At 40.8% G+C, this 25,614-nt stretch overlaps 2 protein-coding genes across 2 annotated transcripts in view; one reads left to right on the forward strand and one right to left on the reverse strand.

The window, feature by feature from the left end:
* The first annotated feature begins 476 nt into the window (after positions 1 to 476).
* On the forward strand, positions 477 to 8,202 carry FAAP24 (FA core complex associated protein 24). Its single transcript, XM_062500069.1, has 5 exons — positions 477 to 511; positions 782 to 933; positions 4,073 to 4,212; positions 4,508 to 4,660; positions 7,960 to 8,202. Exons 2-5 carry the CDS (start codon positions 822 to 824, stop codon positions 8,200 to 8,202), a joined length of 648 nt encoding a protein of 215 aa, XP_062356053.1. The 5' UTR covers positions 477 to 511; positions 782 to 821.
* Positions 8,203 to 11,064: 2,862 nt separating this feature from the next.
* The window catches only part of RHPN2 (rhophilin Rho GTPase binding protein 2), a 28,985-nt gene continuing 14,435 nt past the window's right edge, over positions 11,065 to 25,614 (reverse strand). Inside the window, exons 4-15 of the mRNA XM_062500068.1 lie at positions 23,408 to 23,483; positions 22,372 to 22,449; positions 21,569 to 21,693; positions 20,472 to 20,638; positions 17,991 to 18,178; positions 16,606 to 16,762; positions 16,017 to 16,136; positions 15,735 to 15,929; positions 14,889 to 14,965; positions 14,004 to 14,150; positions 13,031 to 13,186; positions 11,065 to 11,737 (exon numbers count right to left, since the gene is read on the reverse strand). Coding sequence (XP_062356052.1) covers positions 11,486 to 11,737; positions 13,031 to 13,186; positions 14,004 to 14,150; positions 14,889 to 14,965; positions 15,735 to 15,929; positions 16,017 to 16,136; positions 16,606 to 16,762; positions 17,991 to 18,178; positions 20,472 to 20,638; positions 21,569 to 21,693; positions 22,372 to 22,449; positions 23,408 to 23,483 — 1,738 coding nt within the window. The 3' untranslated portion in view covers positions 11,065 to 11,485. The remainder of the gene's footprint in view (positions 11,738 to 13,030; positions 13,187 to 14,003; positions 14,151 to 14,888; positions 14,966 to 15,734; positions 15,930 to 16,016; positions 16,137 to 16,605; positions 16,763 to 17,990; positions 18,179 to 20,471; positions 20,639 to 21,568; positions 21,694 to 22,371; positions 22,450 to 23,407; positions 23,484 to 25,614) is intronic.

The raw sequence follows: 25,614 nt of genomic DNA on the forward strand, positions 1-25,614 counted from the left end.
CGAGCCTTATTCACCCCTCGCTCGGCCCTAGCGACCTATCCGCGGCGAGCCCCGCTCCTCCCGCTCGGGCCTGCGGAACTCCCGCTTCAGGGCTCCGCGGTCCGCCGGGCCCGTTGTGCCGGGCCCTTGTGTCCTGCGGAGTTCCTGTCCCCGGTTCACGGCCCAGCCGTGCCGGGCCCTTGTCTCCCGCGAGCGGCTCCCCTGGGCCGGGCAGCGCGGGCCCCGCGGCCGCCCCGGGGCTCTCCCCGGTGCTCGGAGAGCGGCTCCGCTGCGGGACGTGTTTCGGTGTGCGTGCCGTGGCGGGACCGGCTTGCCCTCAGATCGTGCCTTAGCCTCCGATTCCCCTTAAAGTCGGAACACCGCCTAAATCTGGAAAACCTGAAAATAATCTCTCCCAGCAATTACCTTTTAATAATTGGTCTGGAGACTTCCACCAGCTGAAGGATAGAGGTGCCTCTGGGGTCGGCTTTGCAATTCAGGAAGATTTTTCTCCCAGCAAGGGTGGATGAAGGTATAGAAAATGCAATGTGTGTTTTATTTCAGGCGTTTTTCAGACTGAGTGGTAAAGCTGCAAGTAGCATTTGCAATCCAGTACAACAGCCTGTATTAACGTGAATAATAGAGTTGCTTGCAGATTTTGGTATGTTCACTTTAACTGTAAGGAAGCTTGAGGAAGGAGATAGGATGCAATATTCTGGAAGATACTAAGTTTATGATTAAAATTTATAAAATTGGAACAGGTTTTTTAAATGCCTCGCTATTTTTCTACATTTCTTCCTAGGGCGTAACTGCTACTGAAGGAGGAATTTGAAGAAAGCCTGATGACAACAAAAACAAACTTTGCTGTGACAGTGGGATCTATAGTTGTCCCTTATGGGCACGTGATTGGAAATGAGAAGTGGCGAGGGTCAGAGATAGCCCAAAGGCTACAAGGTAGGTGTTAAAAACAACCGAAAAGAATCTTAAAAGACACAGCTTGGCTATTTATTTATGAAAGCACCAAAGGCAGGAGCCCAAGAAAAGCTTAGACCCCACTCGGTGAGCCCGACAGGCCAAACCACTACAGAAACTGTGCCCGCAGCACAGGGCACTTCCCAGGAGCCCGAGTTCCCTCAGAGGAGCCCAGGACAGAACAGCCGGGGGTTCTTATAGAGCCCGATCCGTGCTGATTGGTGTGTTTTTCAATCCCCTCGGTGATTGGCTCCTTCTTCGCCTCCCAATTGGTTCATACCACTGTTCATTCTGGGCCAATAATTTCCAAATCCATCGTCCCCATTGGTCAGCACATGGTCCAATCATGATGCAGTCCGGTGTCATCACCTTAGGACATAATTGGTCTGGAAAGTTCTTTCCTTCTCTGTCCAACAAGCACCAACCCAGCGACACCCACAGCTTGTCAACACCCACAGCTTGTCAACGCCCACAGCTTGTCAACGCCCACAGCTTGTCAACGCCCACACCTTGTCAACACCCACAGCTTGTCAACACCAAGAACTTGTCATCACCCACAGCTTGTCATCACCCACAGCTTGTCAACACCCACACCTTGTCAACACCCACAGCTTGTCAACACCAAGAACTTGTCATCACCCACAGCTTGTCATCACCCACAGCTTGTCAACACCCACACCTTGTCAACACCCACACCTTGTCAACACCCACAGCTTGTCAACACCAAGAACTTGTCATCACCCACAGCTTGTCATCACCCACAGCTTGTCAACACCCACAGCTTGTCAACAACCACAGCTTGTCAACGCCCACAGCTTGTCAGCGCCCACAACTTGTCATCACCCACAGCTTGTCAACACCCTCAACTTGTCAACACCCTCAACTTGTCATCACCCACAGCTTGTCAACAACCACAGCTTGTCAACGCCCACAGCTTGTCAGCGCCCACAACTTGTCAACACCCACAGCTTGTCAACACGCTCAACTTGTCATCACCCACAGCTTGTCAACACCCTCAACTTGTCAACACCCTCAACTTGTCATCACCCACAGCTTGTCATCACCCACAGCTTGTCAACACCCTCAACATGTCAACACCCTCAACTTGTCATCACCCACAGCTTGTCAACACCCAGAACTTGTCAACACCCACAGCTTGTCAACACCCACAGCTTGTCAACACCCAGAACTTGTCAACACTCACAGCTTGTCAACAACCACAACTTGTCAGCACCCACAGCTTGTCAACACCCACAACTTGTCAACACCCACAGCTTGTCAACACCCACAGCTTGTCAACACCCAGAACTTGTCAACACTCACAGCTTGTCAACAACCACAACTTGTCAGCACCCACAGCTTGTCAACACCCACAACTTGTCAACACCCACAACTTGTCAACACCCACAGCTTGTCAACACCCTCAACTTGTCAGCACCCACAGCTTGTCAACACCCACAGCTTGTCAACACCCTCAACTTGTCAGCACCCACAGCTTGTCAACACCCACAGCTTGTCAACACCAAGAACTTGTCAACACTCACAGCTTGTCAACAACCACAGCTTGTCATCACCCACAGCTTGTCAACACCCACAGCTTGTCAACACCCACAGCTTGTCAACACCCTCAACTTGTCAGCACCCACAGCTTGTCAACACCCACAGCTTGTCAACGCCCACACCTTGTCAACACCCACAGCTTGTCAACACCAAGAACTTGTCATCACCCACAGCTTGTCATCACCCACAGCTTGTCAACACCCACACCTTGTCAACACCCACAGCTTGTCAACACCCAGAACTTGTCAACACTCACAGCTTGTCAACAACCACAACTTGTCAGCACCCACAGCTTGTCAACACCCACAACTTGTCAACACCCACAACTTGTCAACACCCACAGCTTGTCAACACCCTCAACTTGTCAGCACCCACAGCTTGTCAACACCCACAACTTGTCAGCACCCACAGCTTGTCAACACCCACAGCTTGTCAACACCCAGAACTTGTCAACAACCACAGCTTGTCAACAACCACAACTTGTCAGCACCCACAGCTTGTCAACACCCAGAACTTGTCAACACCCACAGCTTGTCAACACCCACAGCTTGTCAACACCCAGAACTTGTCAACACCCACAGCTTGTCATCACCCACAGCTTGTCAACACCCACAGCTTGTCAACACCCTCAACTTGTCAACACCCACAGCTTGTCAACACCCAGAACTTGTCAACAACCACAGCTTGTCAACAACCACAACTTGTCAGCACCCACAGCTTGTCAACACCCAGAACTTGTCAACACCCACAGCTTGTCAACACCCACAGCTTGTCAGCGCCCACAGCTTGTCAGTCATGACCTCCCTCCCTCCCCCCAGTTACCCACAACAATTGAATAACAATTCGTAACTTCAACAATTAATTAACTCTTTACACAACTTATTAATAACAGCCCTATCAATTAAGATATTACAATTCTCAACAACCTTTAACTCCACCCTCGAACTTTTTCTTACTTATAACAGTAAGCACAAACAAATTGGAAGAGGAAAAGCAAGTCAGACAAAACACTGCCCTCTATTTCCCAGTAACGTTAAGAAGTGCTGGATTATGCGTTCCTCTGTGCCTGACTGGTCCCATATCTGTGGTACAGACTACGTTAGAAGGCTGAAAGATCCCGTTTGTGATGTATCTGTGTGAGCAGCTCAGCTCTCACAGCTGCAGAGAGCACTGTAGGGAAGCAGCAGAATCTGCTGTTGCGGGCTTTGCGTCTCCACCAAACTCCCTTGAATTTACACGTATACTCTGCTGGTACAACAAACTAAAGTATGATGATCCCTCCAGAAAAACACATATTTTTGTTTAAGTCCAGAGTTTACTGAGCAGCTCTACTACTTTCAAATCAGTAGATTGGAACTGCTATTAATTTGCATTATTAAAGATACCACACAGCAGTTCAGACTGCTTGTAAGATATATATATTTAAAAGGAAAAAAGGCTTTTTCTAAAGTTCATGATGAAGTCACTAGAATTATTGGCACTTTAGGAAGGCTGTGCTATAAATTAATTGTTAGTATGTTTTTAACTACTGTATTTTTTCTTCTAATAATCTCACCTTAAGGGAAAGTTAGACTCGCCTTCGAAGATGGCTTGGGACTGGTGGACTTTCTTCTTTCAAACAGAACTTGCATTTTATTTATTTCTGAAGCAGATTTGGTTGCAGGGGATGAATTCAAACGAAGACTGGTTAAGTTTCGAAATGTAAGTGTTACATGAAGTTTTCACTTGATATTTGCTTATTCCATGCTTCTGAAAGCATCCTTCTTGTGCTTTTTTTAAATTCCACTGGAGCTGACCTTTTGGGATTATTTTCACCTGAAAACTGAAAAAATTCTACAGTTGTGTGATAATGCTGTATCAAACCTCTGACCTGTTGCTGCAACTTACTTTCTTCCTCTGATTTGCTATTAGGCAGGTCATACTTGAAAGAATTTTTCTCTACATTGCATTAACTTGTCATTAACAAGGGTTTTTCTAATATCTTTTTCTTCTACAGGCCAGCAGTCTTAGGGGAATTGTAATTGTAGAGAAAACCCAAATCAGTGATCAGTACTACTTAGGAGTACAAAAACTTGTCGTACTCGAACTTGGAATGGTGTTGCTTCCTGTGGCAAATCAAGGAGAAGCTTCTCAGCTTATTGTCCAACTAGTAAGTTTTTGTGTTATTAAAATATGGGGTGTGTGGGAATGCAGGTAGACCTTAATGATCACTTCATTTCAGAGAGAGTACATATGTTCTAAAAGGAACACAACATCATTTGAATGTAAGGAATAAATCTTCTGCAACAGTGATACAGCAGTATAGTTCAGTGGAAAGAAAGCTCATTTGGGAACAAAGGAAAAAGAAGAATATTATCCTGGATTTTTAAAATTTAATCTTGTACTGAGGTACCACTAGGTAGCATTAGGCAAATGTTATTGTCAAAATCAACTTGAGATTTTGTTTTCTCTACGGCTAGGGAAACCGTTGCTTTTTGCCCTTCCTCTTACTGCATCAAAGTTGCCAAAAGTAATTGTTTTCATTGTTGCTGCTATTAAGAAATTGTTTGTTTCCCAGTAAGATTTTGTCGAACTGCATGTGTGTCGAACTGTGTGTCACTGACAGCTGTGTGTCACTGACAGCTGTGTGTCTCTGACAGCTGTGTGTCACTGACAGCTGTGTGACAGCTGTGTGTCTCTGACAGCTGTGTCACAGCTGTGTGTCACTGACAGCTGTGTGTCTGACAGCTGTGTGTCACTGACAGCTGTGTGACAGCTGTGTGTCTCTGACAGCTGTGTGTCACTGACAGCTGTGTGACAGCTGTGTGTCTCTGACAGCTGTGTGTCTGACAGCTGTGTGTCTGACAGCTGTGTGACAGCTGTGTGTCACTGACAGCTGTGTCTGACAGCTGTGTGTCACTGACAGCTGTGTGACAGCTGTGTGTCTCTGACAGCTGTGTGTCTGACAGCTGTGTGTCTGACAGCTGTGTGACAGCTGTGTGTCACTGACAGCTGTGTGTCTGACAGCTGTGTGTCACTGACAGCTGTGTGACAGCTGTGTGTCTCTGACAGCTGTGTCACAGCTGTGTGTCACTGACAGCTGTGTGTCTGACAGCTGTGTGTCACTGACAGCTGTGTGACAGCTGTGTGTCTCTGACAGCTGTGTGTCACTGACAGCTGTGTGACAGCTGTGTGTCTCTGACAGCTGTGTGTCTGACAGCTGTGTGTCTGACAGCTGTGTGACAGCTGTGTGTCACTGACAGCTGTGTCTGACAGCTGTGTGTCACTGACAGCTGTGTGACAGCTGTGTGTCTCTGACAGCTGTGTGTCTGACAGCTGTGTGTCTGACAGCTGTGTGACAGCTGTGTGTCACTGACAGCTGTGTGTCTGACAGCTGTGTGTCACTGACAGCTGTGTGACAGCTGTGTGTCTCTGACAGCTGTGTGTCTGACAGCTGTGTGTCACTGACAGCTGTGTGTCACTGACAGCTGTGTGTCTGACAGCTGTGTGTCACTGACAGCTGTGTCACAGCTGTGTGTCTCTGACAGCTGTGTGTCTGACAGCTGTGTGTCACTGACAGCTGTGTGACAGCTGTGTGTCACTGACAGCTGTGTGTCACTGACAGCTGTGTGTCTGACAGCTGTGTGTCACTGACAGCTGTGTGTCACTGACAGCTGTGTGTCTCTGACAGCTGTGTCACAGCTGTGTGTCACTGACAGCTGTGTGTCACTGACAGCTGTGTCACAGCTGTGTGTCTGACAGCTGTGTGTCACTGACAGCTGTGTGACAGCTGTGTGTCTCTGACAGCTGTGTCTCTGACAGCTGTGTGTCTGACAGCTGTGTGTCACTGACAGCTGTGTGTCACTGACAGCTGTGTGATAGCTGTGTGTCACTGACAGCTGTGTGTCACTGACAGCTGTGTGACAGCTGTGTGTCACTGACAGCTGTGTGTCTCTGACAGCTGTGACAGCTGTGTGTCACTGACAGCTGTGTGTCACTGACAGCTGTGTGACAGCTGTGTGTCTCTGACAGCTGTGTGTCTCTGACAGCTGTGTGACAGCTGTGTGTCACTGACAGCTGTGTGTCTCTGACAGCTGTGTGTCACTGACAGCTGTGTGACAGCTGTGTGTCACTGACAGCTGTGTGTCTCTGACAGCTGTGTGACAGCTGTGTGTCACTGACAGCTGTGTGTCTCTGACAGCTGTGTGACAGCTGTGTGTCACTGACAGCTGTGTGACAGCTGTGTGTCACTGACAGCTGTGTGTCACTGACAGCTGTGTGACAGCTGTGTGTCTCTGACAGCTGTGTGACAGCTGTGTGTCACTGACAGCTGTGTGACAGCTGTGTGTCACTGACAGCTGTGTGTCTCTGACAGCTGTGTGACAGCTGTGTGTCACTGACAGCTGTGTGACAATCTGTGTGTCACTGACAGCTGTGTGTCTCTGACAGCTGTGTGACAGCTGTGTGTCTCTGACAGCTGTGTGACAGCTGTGTGTCACTGACAGCTGTGTGTCTCTGACAGCTGTGTGACAGCTGTGTGTCTCTGACAGCTGTGTGTCACTGACAGCTGTGTGTCTCTGACAGCTGTGTGACAGCTGTGTGTCACTGACAGCTGTGTGTCACTGACAGCTGTGTGACAGCTGTGTGACAGCTGTGTGACAGCTGTGTGTCTCTGACAGCTGTGTGACAGCTGTGTGTCACTGACAGCTGTGTGTCACTGACAGCTGTGTGACAGCTGTGTGACAGCTGTGTGACAGCTGTGTGTCTCTGACAGCTGTGTGTCACTGACAGCTGTGTGTCACTGACAGCTGTGTGACAGCTGTGTGTCTCTGACAGCTGTGTGACAGCTGTGTGTCACTGACAGCTGTGTGTCACTGACAGCTGTGTGACAGCTGTGTGTCACTGACAGCTGTGTGACAATCTGTGTGTCACTGACAGCTGTGTGTCTCTGACAGCTGTGTGACAGCTGTGTGTCACTGACAGCTGTGTGTCTCTGACAGCTGTGTGACAGCTGTGTGTCACTGACAGCTGTGTGTCTCTGACAGCTGTGTGACAGCTGTGTGTCACTGACAGCTGTGTGACAATCTGTGTGTCACTGACAGCTGTGTGTCTCTGACAGCTGTGTGACAGCTGTGTGTCACTGACAGCTGTGTGACAGCTGTGTGTCACTGACAGCTGTGTGTCACTGACAGCTGTGTGACAGCTGTGTGTCACTGACAGCTGTGTGACAATCTGTGTGTCACTGACAGCTGTGTGTCTCTGACAGCTGTGTGACAGCTGTGTGTCTCTGACAGCTGTGTGACAATCTGTGTGTCACTGACAGCTGTGTGTCTCTGACAGCTGTGTGACAGCTGTGTGTCTGACAGCTGTGTGTCACTGACAGCTGTGTGTCTCTGACAGCTGTGTGACAGCTGTGTGACAGCTGTGTGACAGCTGTGTGTCTCTGACAGCTGTGTGTCTCTGCCGCAGGTGCGGGAGCAGGGCCGGGAGGGCGGTGCCAACCCCTTCGTTCGCCGGCAGCGCGCTGGGCTGGCCGAGCCTGCAGCGCTCCGGAGCGTGCAGCACATCCCCGGCGTCGGGAAAGCAAAAGCTCTGCTTTTACTGCGGCGCTTCGGAAGCATCCACGGGCTTTGTAACACGGCCGTCACTGAGCTTGAGCAAGTAGTTGGACAAACAGCAGCACAGCAAATTTATACGTTTTTACACTCCTGACAGGAACGTGCAGTGGTATTTTGCAAGATGAAAACTTAGGGTTTTTTTCTTGTGAATTACAAAATTTTGGTTTTAATCATCACATATGCTAATTTCTGTAACTATGGACTCTGATTCTTCTTTTTTTTACATCTGCTCTGTTCATATAGAGTAAGCGGTGCAAGCTGCCTTGGAGAGAAGTCTGTAAAGTATTTTGCATTTATCTGGACGAAGAAACCCCAAGAAAGCTGACTTTTTCAGCATCTGTGTTAAAAAAAATGGAAGAGCAATACGTTTGCTTACTTTGGTCTGCCAGAAAAAATACACCATATGAATATTTGCATAGTAACTTCTCAGTAACTGGCAATATGTTACATGTGTTTAAAAAGTTAGCATATATTGCTTTGTAGTAGCATCCTTGATTTAAAACTTTTTGGAGTTCCTATGAAAGTCCTACTGGAATACAGGTTTCACTTTACACTAACTTATTTCTCTGGTCACTCCTCCAGTTCAGGAGGTGTTAATAAATATCTTCCCCTGTGTCTGATATCTAAAATATAGGTTAATTCATGTTGTCCTTTTAAATATAGGTTGGCATAATAATAAATTGCAAAATATTTTCATACATTAATTATATGTTAATTATATTTTTAATTATACTATAATATACATTACAAAGAAAATAATATGGGAAGCCTTGAACAAAATTCGTAATTCATACAATTCTTCCAGTATTAATATTTTGAAAATCGACTTGTAAAGAGGATTGGTTTTCCTGGCATATTGCATTTTATTTTGAGTTACATTCTTATCCTATTTTCTAAGGGTAAAATTGCCTTGAGGAGGTGTGTGAAAAGCATCTTTCATACCCCTTGGGAATTTGGATCACAGCAGGAAGGCAGCTGAGTAGGATTTTCCACTCCCTTTTGTGGGATCCTTGGCCCTTCTGAAAGTCATCTCTGACACTGGTTAGCATGGAGAGCAGATGGAGCTGTTATTTATATTGATTCTGTACTTGGGATGAAAATTTGTCTGTGACTTAGACATAATTATTTCATTTAGTGAATAATAAACATCAGATTTTCCAAAAGTATGGAGAAAAGATACTACTTTTTAATCAGGCATCTAGGGAGTACTTCAAGCTGCTTTTTACGTGGGTTTGCTCAGATTTTATTCCCTCTAAGGTTCTGTCACTTTGCTCTGAAGACTGGATTTCACATTTAAAGGCATGGGGCTATTGTGCTGCAAGACACACACCTTTTCCCTATGGCAAATGGCCATCTGCTCCAGGCATTAAACAGAGTTCAGCTGAAGTAGTAATGATTAATATTAATGGAGTTACAGGCTGAACTATTAATCTGTTGCTAACCTTTCTTTTTAGAGCTTTACAGCAGCCTTATACATCTTTGTGTAATACTTGTTACAAAAATTCCTGTGGTCTGAGCAATATAAGGCACAACTCATTTCACTGCAAGTTAAGTACTTGAATTGAGGGGTGTATTTTAAATTTAAAAGGCCAAGCTTTAGTCAAGTACAAGTGAGTGTGATGAGGGGAAGGGAAAGACAGTTATTCAGGATCTAAGAGAGGAAGCATTTCCAGGAAGACTGTCAGGGTGGTTAAAGAGAACTGAAGATCTGGAAGGGTGATTGGTGTGACTTTGCTAAAGGTTTTATTACTTGGGATAGCAATTTCAGCAGAAGGTGAAGTAAATCTCATCTGCATGGAATGCTGTATGGCAGGGGTGTGCAGATCAGTGTCTGGCTGCTGCTGCTTGTGTGTGTGAAAGAAGCACTACTGCACCAATACCTGTAAAAAGTAACTAAGGTTAAGCAAGTCACAAGTAATTTACAACTTTTTATGTAACCTCTATGGGGAAACTAGAAATACATTTGCACTCTTTCTAAGGAAGTTGGTTTTAAACTCTTAGTTGGTATTGCACAATACTGGAACTTTTTAAGAAAAGTTTCTTAGATGCCTGTAAGCAACGTTAGAGAAACACACAAGAGGTTTTACTGGCAACAGTAAACAGCAAAAACCTGTAAATTATGGTTTATCATCCAAGCTGCAGCAGAATCAAAGAGCTACTACTAAATGGCAGCATCTGATTTTTATCCTTAAATAAGAGTCATCAAGATATTTACACCTACTACATATGAAATTAAAAATAAACTACAACTTTAAAGTTTACACCAAGTTGCAGATTTTTCACCTAAATTTTAAGTATCTACTCTGTAGATGACAATGGTACTTAACACTACAGTGTCAGCAATTTTTAATTAATTTCAGAAATAGAAGAATCTCAAAAGAAATGCTCCCCAGTTATTTTTTGCCCCCCTCCTTACTATAGATATAGCTTGCTTGTGAATTTTTCCAAGGGCAGAAAGATTTTTTTTTTTTGCTTGATGTGACAGTTAAATAAATATCTGGCCACTTAGCACAAGCACTTATTTTTTCATATTTTAAAGCATTACTGCAGTTTATGTGCCCTTGAATCAATATATGTCCATTTTGAGATTTGTTTCACAGCTATCCATTTTATCAAGACTAGTGAGATACAAGTCTTAAGGTAAGTAGGTTAAATAATGTTTGGAATAAAGCCTGTTTTCAACACTTGAATCAGCAGGCATTTAAAATTTTACCTAAATCAGAAAAAGAACAGAGTAAAAAGCCTTTTGGAGTTCAAAAGACCTTTTAAATTTTATGCCTTCTACTTCTCTTCCAGAATTAAATTGCCTATTCAGTAGGCCATACCTAGCACTCTGAGGAAGCATCTCTGCATAAAAACACAACTCTATGACACCACCCCTTGGCACAAGACTGTTTCTCTGAATAATATTATTCCCTCTCATCTTTGTTTTTTTAAGATAATTCTTTTAAGTAGTGTCAGGAGATTTGACTCTAAACCGTTAAGACCCAAATCATTCTTCAATGTGTCCCCTCATATATTTTGTATTCAGCATCAAGTTTGTAATAAATAACTCCCATCTAGCATAGTTACAACTATTTTTATGAAAAATCAGTTGTAACTGTATTTTGAAATTGCAAAGGAGCCCAGTCCTCATGTAAGCAATTCTATAATCTACATCTTGCTACTGCATACTTCCCAAACCACTTCCTTCTAACCTTCAAATATTTCAGTTTTACAGTTTCTGCCATCTTCTGACCAGACGTGGCTCAATGCACAGCAAACCAAGTCAGCAGTATTTGTCTGAGTTTATACATAGGGATATGAAGATAAAATATGGTCAGTATTTTTATCTACATTTTGAACAAAAGTCACATTAACAGATACTTCTGAAAGATTCAGTACAACGAACTTTCTGTATTCAAGAGTGTGAAGGGAGAAAGCTTCTTCTTAATCTGAGAACTTCCAGCCACAGCTGAAGGCAGGCAGAGTGTGCTTGCAGCTTTCTGTCTGTTTTTAGTTCCCCAGCTTAGAAAAGGGAGTTTTAGTGGGGCTTTCTTGGTCTGATCAATTTTATCCTCGTCCATGGCTAAACAGATTAAGGAGTATGTCTTCTGCATTCCCATGGAGTAAGTTGCACTCTTGCTATGCTGTAGGAAAAAAAGAAGCATTGTAAGAATCAGTCATCCAAAATGGGTCAAAATTTTGACGGTAACAAAAGGTTACTGTGCAAGTAGTTTTTGCCAGGGCAGACTGCAACAAGCTTTCTGTGCTAGTGACATTACTGACTGAGCACAAGACCCTTCAGAGTGCTGTGATCCTGGTATTTTGCACATGTAGACTCAAGGGTATACTCTGCAAAGCATACAGGAACTTGGGAGTCTTTTCTTGGGTTGTTAAAGATTTACTGGCTTCTAGCATAACTATTTAATATACACACTAACCTCCCTACAAAGCTCAAGTATGAGCTCCCCTCTTGCACAAAGGGGGAGTCCTTCTGCTGCCTTTGGACAGGTTCTATGTTGATCACAACTGTAAAAGCTCCTGTGTGACATTCTCTTGGGATACCTGAAAGGCACAGCTTTCTCTGTCTTCTCTTAGCTTTGCCCTGAAGCAGTCTGATCATATTCTAGCCTCTTCTTTCTAGCCTTTTCTTTCTTTCAGTTGCAAGTTGGAATGGCAGATGTGTAACTCCCTATTTTCAATAAGGAAAAATCATTTCAACAAAACAAGAAAACTTAACAGCAGCAGGGGCACCTTAATAACTTCTCATGTAACACTACTTGAGTGTCTAAGCTTGCCAGGGAATGTTAAAAGCATGAAGCAGTGGATTTAGCTGAGCTACAGGTTCTTTCACACAACTAGTAAGTTATTTAGAGCTTAATATTTTTTAATCTTGTGATGACTTTCCCTCAGTCCAAAGCTTCTTCAGTAGCTTAGTAACTGACTAGACAGTTAAAAGTTCACCAGAATAAAAAAAAAAAAATAAATACACTAATTCATGATCTAATACAAAAGTCACAAATCATTTAGAATAACAGTGCACAGAAAATAAACACACAGTCCTGGATGTTCTACTTCATTCCATTTCTGTTTCATTGAGGTTTTTTCCCTGCCGAGCAGGATAATGCCTTCATCCTCTGGGACAAGTTAGGGGAAATAAACTAGGTCTTGGCATTTTTCATGCAATTAATCTAAGCTCCACCACAAAAAAAGCCCACCACCCAACCATTCTTATGCAGACAAACTACTTTAGCTTGCTAGGTCACAATGGTTTAAACAAATAGTTTAAAACTGAACACACATCTGAAGGCTTTATATATTCACAGGATGAGTGAGATACCTGATTACATGAAAGTAAACATTAATCAGGAACTGAAGGCAGGCAAGTGAAAAAATTCTAGCATACCAAATCTGCAAAACCTATTTGCCTCATTACATACCAAAGATGCCGCTGTATCCTGGCAACTGATAACCTCAAGCTCCACGGGCTGCTTTCCCACACTTTTCAATTTTTCCAGCACCTCATTCACACCCAGCCACTTGCAATCCACACCACCAACTGAAACAATGTAGTCACCTTCTTTAAGGCCTGCTGCCTGTCAAAAATTGGGAACAGGTTATTATCTGGAATTACAGACAGGTGAAATGTTTTTGTCATCATACAGTATCTGCCCCAAAGGCATTCACTCCTAGATGTTACAAACCCATTCTCTACCCACACACGTGCAGCTTTCTCAGGAACACAAATTACCTATTGAGTTACCATTGATGTGATTCTGCCATACTCAAAGGTTGGCTGCTTTTATGTTCCTTTCACTTTTCTCCTTAAGTAAATGAACCCTGAGTTTTGCTACGCTATTGTCCTCCAGAAGATATTTTCTGCAGTGTTTATATCTTTTTCTTCATTATTTTTATTTGTACTTCTGTGGTTACTTCTGCCTTTTCCAGAAGTAAAATGCTTATCACTGCATGCTGCTTTATCCCTTTGGATTTTCCCTGAAAGATCAACATCTCGAGCCAATAAAACATTCTTGCCCCTCTTTCCTTAGGCAGACATTACACCTTGCATTCCCTTCCTGATCCTTATTCTTATTGCTACTTTTTAAAGCATTTATCCTTTCTAACTTCCTGAATAAGACAGGAAGTAACATTTGCTTTTATTATTTGTGAATTTTCAACTATTAAGAATGAAGAGAAAGAAATCAACTTTAGTTTCATGTGATGTTGGGGATATGGGATTCTTTAACAATCTGCAGCATATATAGCACTTAAAATATGTTCAAATTACATTAATTGACTATACTAAGGTATAGAACTCAATAAATACTCCACACATGAGTATGAACAAGTTAAAGGTACTTTTTAATGCTAGAGTCTGCAAAGAAATTGTTAATATCACACCAATATACTTACTGCTGCAGGACAAACTGGATCAAGACAGTAAATCTGTACTGGGGAACCTCCTTTGAGACTGAATCCAAGCTCTCCTGCTTCAGGGTGAAGGCAAATGGTACGTGGAGCTGTCCACCTCTGCTTGGCTGAGAACACTGTCAGTGGGCCCTGGGGGTAACACAACAGCAGGCATATTATGGTTTACTGCCAGTAAGTAAAGTAAGTGTTTCTGGTTTTGTAAGTTATAACGCTTTAAGTTCATCTATTGTAGGTTTTACTTAGGTTAACTTCCAGCTAATTCCCTGGAAATGTGAAGTCCTATTTCTTGACTGTTCAGTTGATACTTCAAACAGAGTGGGATAAAGGCAACAGCTCAGTTGTTCCAGGATCTCTGTTAAGGTGTGCACAACCTTTTAGCTGCATAGGCTGTAAGGTCCTGCATTAACTCTGTTTCAGAGGAGATCAACTGATCCATGAAACACTGCATATTCTGGTCCTAACCTTAACTCCCAGTTCCTTTTGCTCACTGACACACAGAGCCACCTGAAAGGCTGTGGCACATGCAAGTCACATGTTCTGCAGGCCTGTCTCCACCTACTAGGTATTCTCTCCCCATTTAAGTTGTGCAGTTATCTGTTGAGACTTCATGGGACTTCCATGGAGGTTCTCAAGACTGAATGCTGTGCAAGCCATACAGAAATGGCACTTTTATCTGCTTCTCTCAACTTGACTTATACCTACCTCTAAAGCTAGGAGTAATTTCTCCAATAGCTTCTGAAAAAAACCTCAATTACTACAGGATCATTTTTTCAGGCTAAAATACTTGTGTCAATTCCCACACGTTAGAGTGAATTTATAGTTGCTATCAAAATGGCAGAGATTGGTCAGCATTAGTATGTTACATACCAGCTTGTGAAAGAAGTCTTTAACCTTCACCTTGGAAAACTGAGGAGCAATTGTTTCTATTTTATGTTCTGTTTTAGCTAAAATAAAAAGAAAACAAAATTAATCTTCTTTTAAGTATTACTTAAAAGACATCAAAATTTATTTTTATTGCATTACAAGCTAGATAGGAATTTGCCCTAAATTCTACTGGGCTGTGGAAAAATTAATTTTTGTGGCAGTATGGTAGATACTAGAACTGCCTTAAAAATATCTTCAGAGCTCACCGTATCAATATTGAAAACGTAAATAAAAATCCATCTGAACAGCTATTGCCATCTTTAATTTATTTTTCTTTGAAAAGTTTTAAAAACCAGCACTTATAATTTCCTACTGCATCCCAAGGAGAAAAAGTTGTAGGAGCTGGACTAAAGTAGAAACAAAAAAGCAGTCAAATTGAGTTAATAACCCAGTCTAGCACAAGAGTTGTGCTCAAGAAACAGTTACTGCAGTTTGCCCCCATATAATTTTAACTTTTCAAGTTTCCCCATTTTTTTTCTAGCTCACAAAAAAAAAAAAAAAAGCCTGGATTCACCATTGTTATCCATCCCCAAAAACAGTGTTGCTAGAGACAGAAATACTGTAAAACAATTCTAACAAAAGATATTGATCCAAATATATTGATCTGTGATGGAGGAAACACAGAAGGAATGTGAACTCTACAAATGTACAGCATGTAAGCGTACATTATTTATGTTATGTACGGAAGCACATTACAGATGTGTTCATATATACAAATTAAAGGCCTGTCCCCATGAAAGCTATTTGCATACGGTGAGATATCCTTTATCTCTGGCTGTGTACACTTACAGAGTATATCTGGAGCCTGCATTAGACTTAGAAAGTCATCTTCTGTCTCTTGCTGAGCATATTTGAGAAGGGAACGCTTGTGTGCAGCTGTCAGAACCTCCTGGAGAACCTCAATGTTCCGAAGCTTCTTGCACAGCCCGCAGACCCTCAGAGCTTCTTCGTGGTAAACAACGGCTTTGCGTAAATGCGCTTTCCCTGAAAACACAAAACCATTGCTTGTCGTGCACAGACAATAAACACAGGGTGATTCTCAAACTGGAGCTGTGGGAAATTGGCACTTACCTAATTGTTTTCTCTGAGCTCTGTCCTTTAAAACAGCAAGAAGCACCAGCCCTTCAGGCACACGGTCATACAGCTGGGACAAGGCTTTCTCCTGCTCATCTTCGTCATCACCAGGCTGCACTGGAAGAATGGATAAAAAACATGAACCAGACACAGCTCTTGCTCCCCTGTTCCTTTAGGTGTACTAGTGCGTAGTTATTTCTACAGTCTCTCCCAATGCAGTCAAATACTTATATACGTGTATATAAATATATAAATAAGACTTTCAAAGTTTTTGGTTTTAGCATCTATTAATACGCAAGTAATACTTACATGCCAAAACATATCGATAAAATCTGAACTGTTTAGTAGCATATAATGGATATATAACTTTTCTTTTGCTTCTGTGAAAGTTAGTTTACTGAATTTTTACATTCTTCTCAACAAAAAGAGTGTGGCCTCATATTTGAGTGGGGGAAATGACCAAAATTTTACATATACTTAAGCACCAAAGTTCTTGGCTCCAAGACTTATTCACAGACCAAATTATAACTACCGGTGTGTTTATTATTTTTATTTATAGGAACATATAAAGAAGTGTGATTCTTACATTCATGGTCACACAGAATGGTAGCAATGAAGTAATGTGCCAGAGCTCTGTAATGGTCTGACTTTATTTGTGCCAGCTTAGACCAGGAATAGGGAATATTCTCTTTCACTGGTTCCTGATTCATTGCAGTGTTAACCAGCATGTAAACCTCTCCCACCTAAAATAAAGCAAATAATTGACATATGAGAATTTAATACGAGGTTTTAGAAACTCAAGAAAGGGATATCATAGTCAGGCTTAAGATAATTTCATGCAGAATTCCATCAAAAAAGGGAAAACTATGGTTAGGATGGCTTGGAATTAAGTTTCGAAAAAAATTTGAAATGTCTTCTCTGATTTTTCCCTCACAAGAAAGGTAAATAAATTTTGTACAAGAACAGATGGACTAAATCAGTACATCTATATGGCTTCATAGTTAAACACCATATAATAAACATGTCTTCATTTATAAATATATCTCATTAATTAAGTTTTTTTTTAAAAAAGTGAAGCATATTCAAACAGCAGGTTTGTGCTACACTGAAACTGTGGAGTCATACATAGCCTTAAGTTTGTGTGGTCTAGTTAAAACTGGGATATTGTCCATTACACAGAGGAAATAAAATAGTTTTTCAAGCAGTGCATGCTGCTTTAATGGCTCAAACCAGTCCACCTGACAGAATCAACAAATGTTTCCTCTGCAGCTGATCAGTCCTACAGATATGTCACAGTGGCTGTACAGGGCTGGTATGAAAGGCTTTGCCCATTTTGCCAATACAGAACCACTTATGAATCTGCTACTCTGAAATAACTGAGAAAACACGGGAATATCTTCATGGCACGCTTATTTTTTTTGGTATACATCTCAATCGAGTATTAACACTACCTTCTGGGGAAAGCCTATCTCACCATTTCCTGGCAAGTCCCAAGAAAGCTCTGCAGGTACCAATTTAACCCTGTTTGTCAAGGTCCTTCCCTCAGTTACAATTTAGCTGTTCTTTTGGATTAAGCTTTTTAGATTTGCATACCCTTCAGCAGCTGGGAAACCAGACAGGTTGTGTTCAATACTGTACATACTTTAATTGTTTGAAAGACCAGCAAATAGCTTGTCAAAAACCTTCAGCAAGTTCACTGCCTACTTCTGTTAGTCTCCATTAATTATTAATTCGATAAATTGTAACAACTCTAAAATAATATTTAAATTTTGTATGTTCACGTTTTAATCTTCTGAAAGGTTGTGCTTCTCACTGTAGTTTGTGAGCTGCCCCATTTTATTTTTGGTTTTCAGTAACAGTTGTAAACATTTACATTTAATAAATTCAGTTAATGTTACTAAAAGGTGTAGGTAGTAACATAGCACTATAAACAGTTATTTTAAAGACGAGATTGAAAGTCCCATATTTTACCTTGGCAACTTCCTGTGTCATTTTTGCTAGTGTGAAAAACTCATTGCGTATTCCAGAGAGACCAATCTGCTCAAAAACACACTCTCGAGCTTGTGCAAGCATCATTTTCACTAGCACATTCAGCATGGCTGGGCTCATATCATAACTTGGTGTGTGAGTAAAGGTCTCCTTTAAGTAGCTTAAAACTCCTGCAATTACAAAATGGTTTTGTCAGTGTTACAAAGATAAACAAGTGAACTTAACTCTAGTATGTACCAGAATAATTAGGATTTTAAGGATATTTTCTAGTATTGCACAGCAATCTGAAGGAATTCTTGGTGCACAAGAATTGACCTATAGGTTTTGCTTTGCACTGCAATCAACCATCCCCAAGTACAGCTGTCAAAATTACACTTCAGAGGAGAAACAGAAACTGCAAGTTTTGAGAGCACTGCCTTCCAATTTGCTTGTAAAAGTTCTTGTGATTGACCATAAGGCTGTGCTGAGCTGAATGTGCCTTATATGTGGGAGTGGAAGGCTATGGCTTCTACAGGGGACAAAAACCTGCACAGAGAAATCTGCACAGCTATAAGAAGATGATGGTAGTAGAACCTCTGGAAAGAAGGGAAAGACACAAATATACAAACTTAATTAAATACTGATTTTTTTTCAGATGCTGCTAAGTGCATTCTGTGTCCCAATGAAAGCTCCATTCCATGCCTGTAAACCAGATTTTTTATTTATAAATATATTTAATAAGGTAAAAATAAGATTCTTCTCTAGATATTTGGTTCCACCAAAACATGAGTAATTTCTATCATACAGCAAATTTAAAGCAAACACTAACTGTAGTGCAATATTAGTAACAGTTTCATGGATGGAAGCAACCTTCAGTAGGCATGTCATCCAACTGGTTTAGTGAGTTCTACCAGCTTGCTAATACTGACAGTCATAACAGCAGGGTAACAGCAAGACTTCTGCCTCTGAACTATTTCAGCTTCTGTAATCTTACTTTTTTGCCACAGCACTCAGTTCTGGCCATGTTGTGCAGTATTTTCCTACTAAAGAGGATTGTTGTCTGTGATTTTTGATTTTCCATGTTACACTCATATCTGATTTTTTTAATATGGCATTAAACAAATTTGAAACATGGCCATCCCTATGTTTTTGCATTAAAAATTAATCCCAAATTTACCAGGCAAGTACTGATGGAGCGCCCTACTGAAAGGAACTGAAAGTACAGGAGGAAAAAACATAGGGTTTTTTTGTTCTCAACGTATTTCTGCTTACGTTGAGGATAAATTCTGTGCAACACCTTCCATTCAGCACTGGGAAACAGTTAATACAAACAGTTAAGTCAGACTCTACATCATGCCTCTGCCAACATAACAAAGTGTTACGGCACCATGCACAGGTACAATGAAATGCCTCCTGAGCATGCTGCTTTGGGGCCCTGCAAAGGCAGCATAGAACACCTTCCCAGTTTTCCATTAATCCTGTTCTGCAAACATGTCAGAGTGAAAAGCAGTGATTTTTTATTATTATTATTTGAAAAATGGAAGGAGCAGCAGTAAAATGGAGAAATTTCGCAACTACTGAAATGTCTTTTAGATGAAATACAAAAGTTGAAAAAAATGTATTTATTTTAAATACGAATGAAGAAACACTACACTTTTGTTTCTTTTTTGACAGCTGTGTATTCAAAGGAGGGGATTTATGACAATTCAACTCTGTGCTCCACAGCTTTTGGCTGATGAAGCTACCCATACAGTGCAAACCAACAGTCACAGATGTTAGTGCAGAAATAAATCTTACAGTACATATTAATTACAAAGGACATGTCTTCAAATATTACGTGTAGCACAGATGATACTTAAAAAACAAATCAGAAAAATCTATTTAGAAGTCCCCAGTGAAAACAAAAGACTTTATAATATGTTAGCTCAAGGGATAGGATTCCCTTTATTGGAATTTCTATTTCTCCATCCTTGGGACAGATATTGATTATTTTGAACCTGCTTGCCTTTGGAATCTAAGGACAACAGGTAGTCAACTTCCAGTGAATTGAAACTTTCACCAGAGAAAAAAAATCAAGATAAATTTTTAAGACCCTCATATGGAAAACTAGGCTTACAGGGGTTATACCAAACCTGTCAGTTGTCTCTTGTACAGATTTGACACCAATGTGCTATCACTGAGGTAAAAGCAGTTATGCCAGTGAAACAAGGAATGAAGTAGTTAATGCTAGTGCTATAACTTTGACCTTTGAACTGCAGTTCAATAATGATTAACCACAGTATTCACTATCTTATCTGCATGTTCAGACTACAGCTCCAGGTTTTGAATTAAAGCTTCATCTGAGCTCTTCACTAGGCTTCTTGAATGTCCCCATTTCTCCTTTTTTGTGTAATCAGCCAGTAGAAAATGCAGAAATCTGTAAAACATCAGAATGACATTGAGGACATCTGCACAAAGACCTTTCCAATATTTTAAGATGTGTACCTGCAGCTTTCTGAAAAGCATCAACAGCATTTTCAAGTCCAGCCTGGGTCTGACGATTGCATCGTGTTCCAATCTGTGTGTACAGAGCTCCAATGTTGAATAAAATACTAGCTTTCTCAAGCAACAGATTTTGCTGACACACTGGGACACCTGTGAAGGAATCATACCTTGGGAAACAAATATTAGAAGTGTTAAGATTAGCAGAGCCCATTGAAAAAACAAGTACTTTCATTCTGTTTTTCTGAAAGAATAGTGGAATTCTTAACTTTTCTGCTACAGTGAAAATGAAGGTGGACAGAAACACCATTATGTTCTGCAAGGACAAACCACATAATTAAAACAAGCCAATGGAGCCCAACCTTTACCTGGGACAGTTTTCAGCAGGTTTTACAGTAGAGCCTCCATAAGGTCATTACATTTAACTCAGAAGGGCCCATAAAACATCACAGGGGTGAAGAGCACATCAGGGAAGTATCCATATGTGCTGCTACACTCTCCTACTTAGAGGCTGCCAAAGATCAACCACTGGCATGCTCAGATCCTCTACTGCTTGTGTTTAAGGTTTTCTGTTTGCAGTTTGACTAGAAATTTAACAGTTCCTCTTGGCTACATGGTAGTCATCTTTTTCCATCATTAAAAGTTTGAATTCAGTGTCAAATTTTGCTGACAGATGTAGTAAACACTCTCTTATAGAAAATTATGTCACTCCTTCTCTTCTGGCCCAAGTGGTCTTGTGAACAACTTGAAGGAGGGGAATTAAGGTCTGACCCCATTCCTTGTTGTCATTTTGTACACCTAGGTTCAGACTTCAGAAACACCTGTAGCTGTCCAAAATGAAGATTATTTTCTCTCTTTCTCCCTTGTGCTAACCTGTTACCCAAATCATAATCTAGCCAATGATTTCACTCTAAGCATGTAAAGGGTGTACTGTATTCAGGTTTACTCTTAACTAAAAAAAAAAAATAAAACTGGCAACACACACTGCAGGGATTCAAGAAGAGACACACTGACATACACAGATGAAAACACAGTTAATGATTAACTGATGTTCTGGGGTGAAAAAAAGGGCTGAAGAGAAACACAAACTACACACTTACCATGTAAATAAAACTCCAATGTGCCTGGTGGATGGGAAAAATCTGTTTTCTACATATCCAAGTTGCAGGAAATAGCTTATCAACATGTCAATGCCAGCTTCATCTCGGCTAGGAGTGCGGCAGGCCTTGAAATACAATGGATTAAAATTAAGTGCATTCTGTCCAGTTACAGGATGGGTTCTGAAACCCCAAAGATAAATAAAGCTCTGCTTCCCTTGGACTTCTGCATGCCACAGAAATGTGTGGTGGTTGAGAACAGGAAGCTTCAAGCCATATGGATGCATGACAAAAGCTTTTCAGCTGCACACAGGTTTTTTTAAAAAAGCAAAAAGAATCTGTTTGGCAGGTCTCAAGGTTAATTAAATAAAGATTGTAGGTATTTTATGAAAGCTACAGAGAAGGCTTTTGTTTCTAGCACAGTACAGGAAACAAACAACAGTTAGAAGTTGCCACCATTCTACTACAATATTTTGCCAGATTAATCCACTTCAACACTCTTCCTGCTAAATTTAAAATACTTTAAAATAAAAAACAGTAGGGAAGACAAGTCTTAGATTAACAAAATTTACAAAGTTATATCAATAGCTCAGTCATTTTGCATAACTTCATCTGTTTCTTCATTTTTCTTCACTCAGACTGTAAACATCTTGGACAGTGGAGATTCATGCACCATGTCTCAGAAATGAAGTCAATTAAGAATAGTATAGTAAGCTGTAAGTAAAAATGTCATATTCTGATTGCATACAAATGTTATTTACAACTATATATTAAAAGACCTCATAGTACACCATACTTGAACTTACTTGTCTCAGATCCATGAGATCTGCTATTTCATCTTCATACTCTGAACTGTCTTGACTATAATGTTCCAAAATAAAATCCTAAAAAAAAGAAAAATAGATTAAAAATTGGAATATCTAAAATTAGCCTAAACTACTTTTCCTGCAGTTAAAAACAGTAGGAAATTGACTCAGTTGTGATTTGAAAATCTACTCCCTTTTAGTCAACAGCACAGTAGCACATAGCAATGAGACTACAGGAAGACAGCAGAATTATGGTTTGGCATCTTAGACAAATGTAAAGGAACCAAACATCTGCTACATTAGCTCCAACTGGTTTTAAAACAACACTTACTGGTTTTGGAAGGGACAAACAAACACTTATCTAAAATGACAAGGGGATCAAGTGAACATAAAAACTTGTTAACAGAGCCTGCCAACTTCTTGTGAGCTGTACTAGGGCAATTCCACTTAAAATAACAAAGCTGCAATGACATTCAGTGGTACCATGATCTGACCATGGAATTTAACCCACAGAAGTAAAAGCAGAGACAAATCCTACAGTGACACAAGGTGGTTCACCGTGAGATAAAAATCTATATTGCACAATACACAGAAGTTTCAGAAAATACACAAGATGGTTCAAGTAGCCAGCAAAGTATATTAGTCAACAAACAAGCAGTGTTAATGCTGCAACAGTGCTCCCCAACTGAGCCATCCTGGTTAGTGCAAGTTGGTGCAGCACTACATTATCACAGTAAAACCTTCCTCTCACACCTACATCAGTAATCAATACTCTGAAAACAAAACCATGGAAAAAAATTTTATTCTTGGGATTAACTCTGTCTTCAAAGTGGAGTTTCTCATAACATCTTTGGACTTCTTCTCCTAATTAGGTAGGAGCAATGACCCAAATAATTGATAGTTAATTTTTAACATGTCATTTAGGGCAAAACAAAAAAATAATTTGTACCTAAGTTACTCCTGTTTCTTTAAACAAATCTGAAATGGAAGTTATTTCTGTTAACTACTCATTCTGAAATGTGTATGTAAAATTTACCTTGAGGGGGAGTGTAAAGTCTACATCTTTGGTTTCCTTTAGGCCAAGAGGTACCAAGGGAATACTGAAAGTCTCTCTACGGAAAAAAAGCAAAAAGATTCAGATTTTTTTGCCTGCATCTGTTATAATTACTTTTGTTTTATTTGATGACAGGAAGCTCATACACTGATGGGATAAAGAGAAAAGTATACAGTTCCTTCCTGCACAAGAAAATCTTCCTAATGGCCTGTACTTCTCAAGAAGAGAGTGAAGAAAGCTACTTGCCTGCACCCTTTTTTTTTTTCATTTATTTCATCATTTTCATTTTTTCATTCATTTTTTTCATTTCCTTTTTCCTTCAGGCAAAGGAAAAAGAGACTCTCAAAGGCTGCCTTACTGCAATTCAGCTCCACAGCTGCTAGATCTGCCACAGTAAGAGCCATGGTCAGGATCAGTAGTTTTAATCAGTATTTACATGCTACCAATGGTTTCATATGTAGTAATGTGTGTAACACAGGGAGAAGGAGGGCCAAAGTACACCAGCTTTCACAGGGAAAGGTCTAGGAGTAGGAAGTCCAAGAAATACTTAGTTTCTAGACAATGCTAGGTGTTAACCTCTAGACAAGTCAACCTCTAGAATAGCAAAGGGCAATACAGATGAGAACTGAGTTAAAAAAAAGATCAGAATTCCTTCCACATACATAGTTTGTTGTGTAGATTTAACAGATCAGTATCAAGCAATTATAAAGTTCATCTAATACTTTATTGTTTCCTGAAAACTTTTTTACTCTAATCATTGTTTAGAGCATTCCATTACCAATTACAAAATCCCACATTCATTTATGGTTTCTACAGAAAAAACAGCTTTCTTATTGGTGAAAATTCCATGTTGAGAGGGTGGCAGTAGGAATGCAGCTTCCTAGGCAGAGGAAGAGTCCTTCATGACCCAGAAAGTGGCTCTGTTAGCTTGGAAAGGACTTGCAGGACACAGAACCAAAACACCATTTCGAGTGGTGCAAATGATCTAATTTGCATTTAGAAGAAACCTCAACACTTTTACTACAGATTATATAAAGAATTTTTCCTCAAAAGGAAGTGAGACACATGGAAAAGAAATCCTAACTCACTGATATAATCCATTCTAGTACCATCCATAGTCCCTGTAGATACCAGCATTGGTCATTCCAAGAAAGTGAGTCATTTTTTTCCATAGCTCAAGTGCCACAGCCATGGAGCCAAGGTCATGAGTACTGAACAGTTAGGGAGGTGATCCTGGATTTCCAGAACTGAGTAGAAATAGTATGAGAAATGCTTCTTAATCCAACTGAGATGGGTGCAAGTACTGGAAGGGCCAGCCCTTGGATTGTTTTACCACAATACAGGCTAATCCAGTAAACCATGGGTGTGACCTTATGTTGACAACTGTATGCACAATAGTCAGAGAACAACTATTAATAGCTATTTGCTGTTAAAGGCTGGAGAGCAGTTACAGGGAAATTTATTATTTTAGCTGATGAAACATAAAAAGCATTTAGAGCTTCGAATGAAAAGCATAAGAAAGGCAAAACACCATTCAAAATAGAGTGGGAAGGTAGGATTAGGAGAGAATAACAAGCATACTGCTGTCCAGCCTCAAGGTTTCTGCCTGCCTTGGGGCCTGACCTTCGGTAAGAATCCAAGTATTTTTAATATCCTTCAGGTAGAAAAGGAAATACTTGTGGAACTGCTCTCATTTCCACAGCTGTAACTGCTCTCTGTGCTCACATGCATCTATGAACACCAGTAAAATCTTGAACAAGAAACCCAAAACTCAAAAAAAAAAAAAAGACCAACCAAAACCCCTCAAAATATTTTTGCATCAAATAGTCATCAAAGTTTGCCATGGGGGTGGAAGGTAAGAAATTTAGCACAAGTTGCTGTTTGAGAAAACTACAACATAGATATTTTGCATCAAGTCGGCGTTCAGTTGGAAGTTACCTCTTTGGAAATGTGTTTCATCCTTTTACATTAAGAATTCCTTGTAATCCACCTGGAAATTTAACACCTAATTGAGAACAGTGCTAAGAGGGACCCAAAATTATACCTTCACCAAATGAAGCATTTCAATTTGTACCTTGAACTACTGCTTGCTAATCAAATAGTAAATATTTAGTTTTAGGAGCAACAAGACATGTAACTGATACAGAAATCATTTCAGTATGCAGGCAATGAATACTCCTTAACTTTGA

Source organism: Cinclus cinclus, chromosome 11 (genome assembly GCF_963662255.1).
Source record: "Cinclus cinclus chromosome 11, bCinCin1.1, whole genome shotgun sequence".
NCBI lineage: Eukaryota > Metazoa > Chordata > Aves > Passeriformes > Cinclidae > Cinclus > Cinclus cinclus.

Bases quoted from the DNA above. Each gene is read 5' to 3' on its own strand.
- FAAP24 (XM_062500069.1), top strand. From the start codon at position 822: ATGACAACAAAAACAAACTTTGCTGTGACAGTGGGATCTATAGTTGTC. The intron at 4,213-4,507 runs GTAAGTGTTACA...TTTCTTCTACAG, and splicing joins GACTGGTTAAGTTTCGAAAT to GCCAGCAGTCTTAGGGGAAT. The intron at 4,661-7,959 runs GTAAGTTTTTGT...TCTCTGCCGCAG, and splicing joins CTCAGCTTATTGTCCAACTA to GTGCGGGAGCAGGGCCGGGA.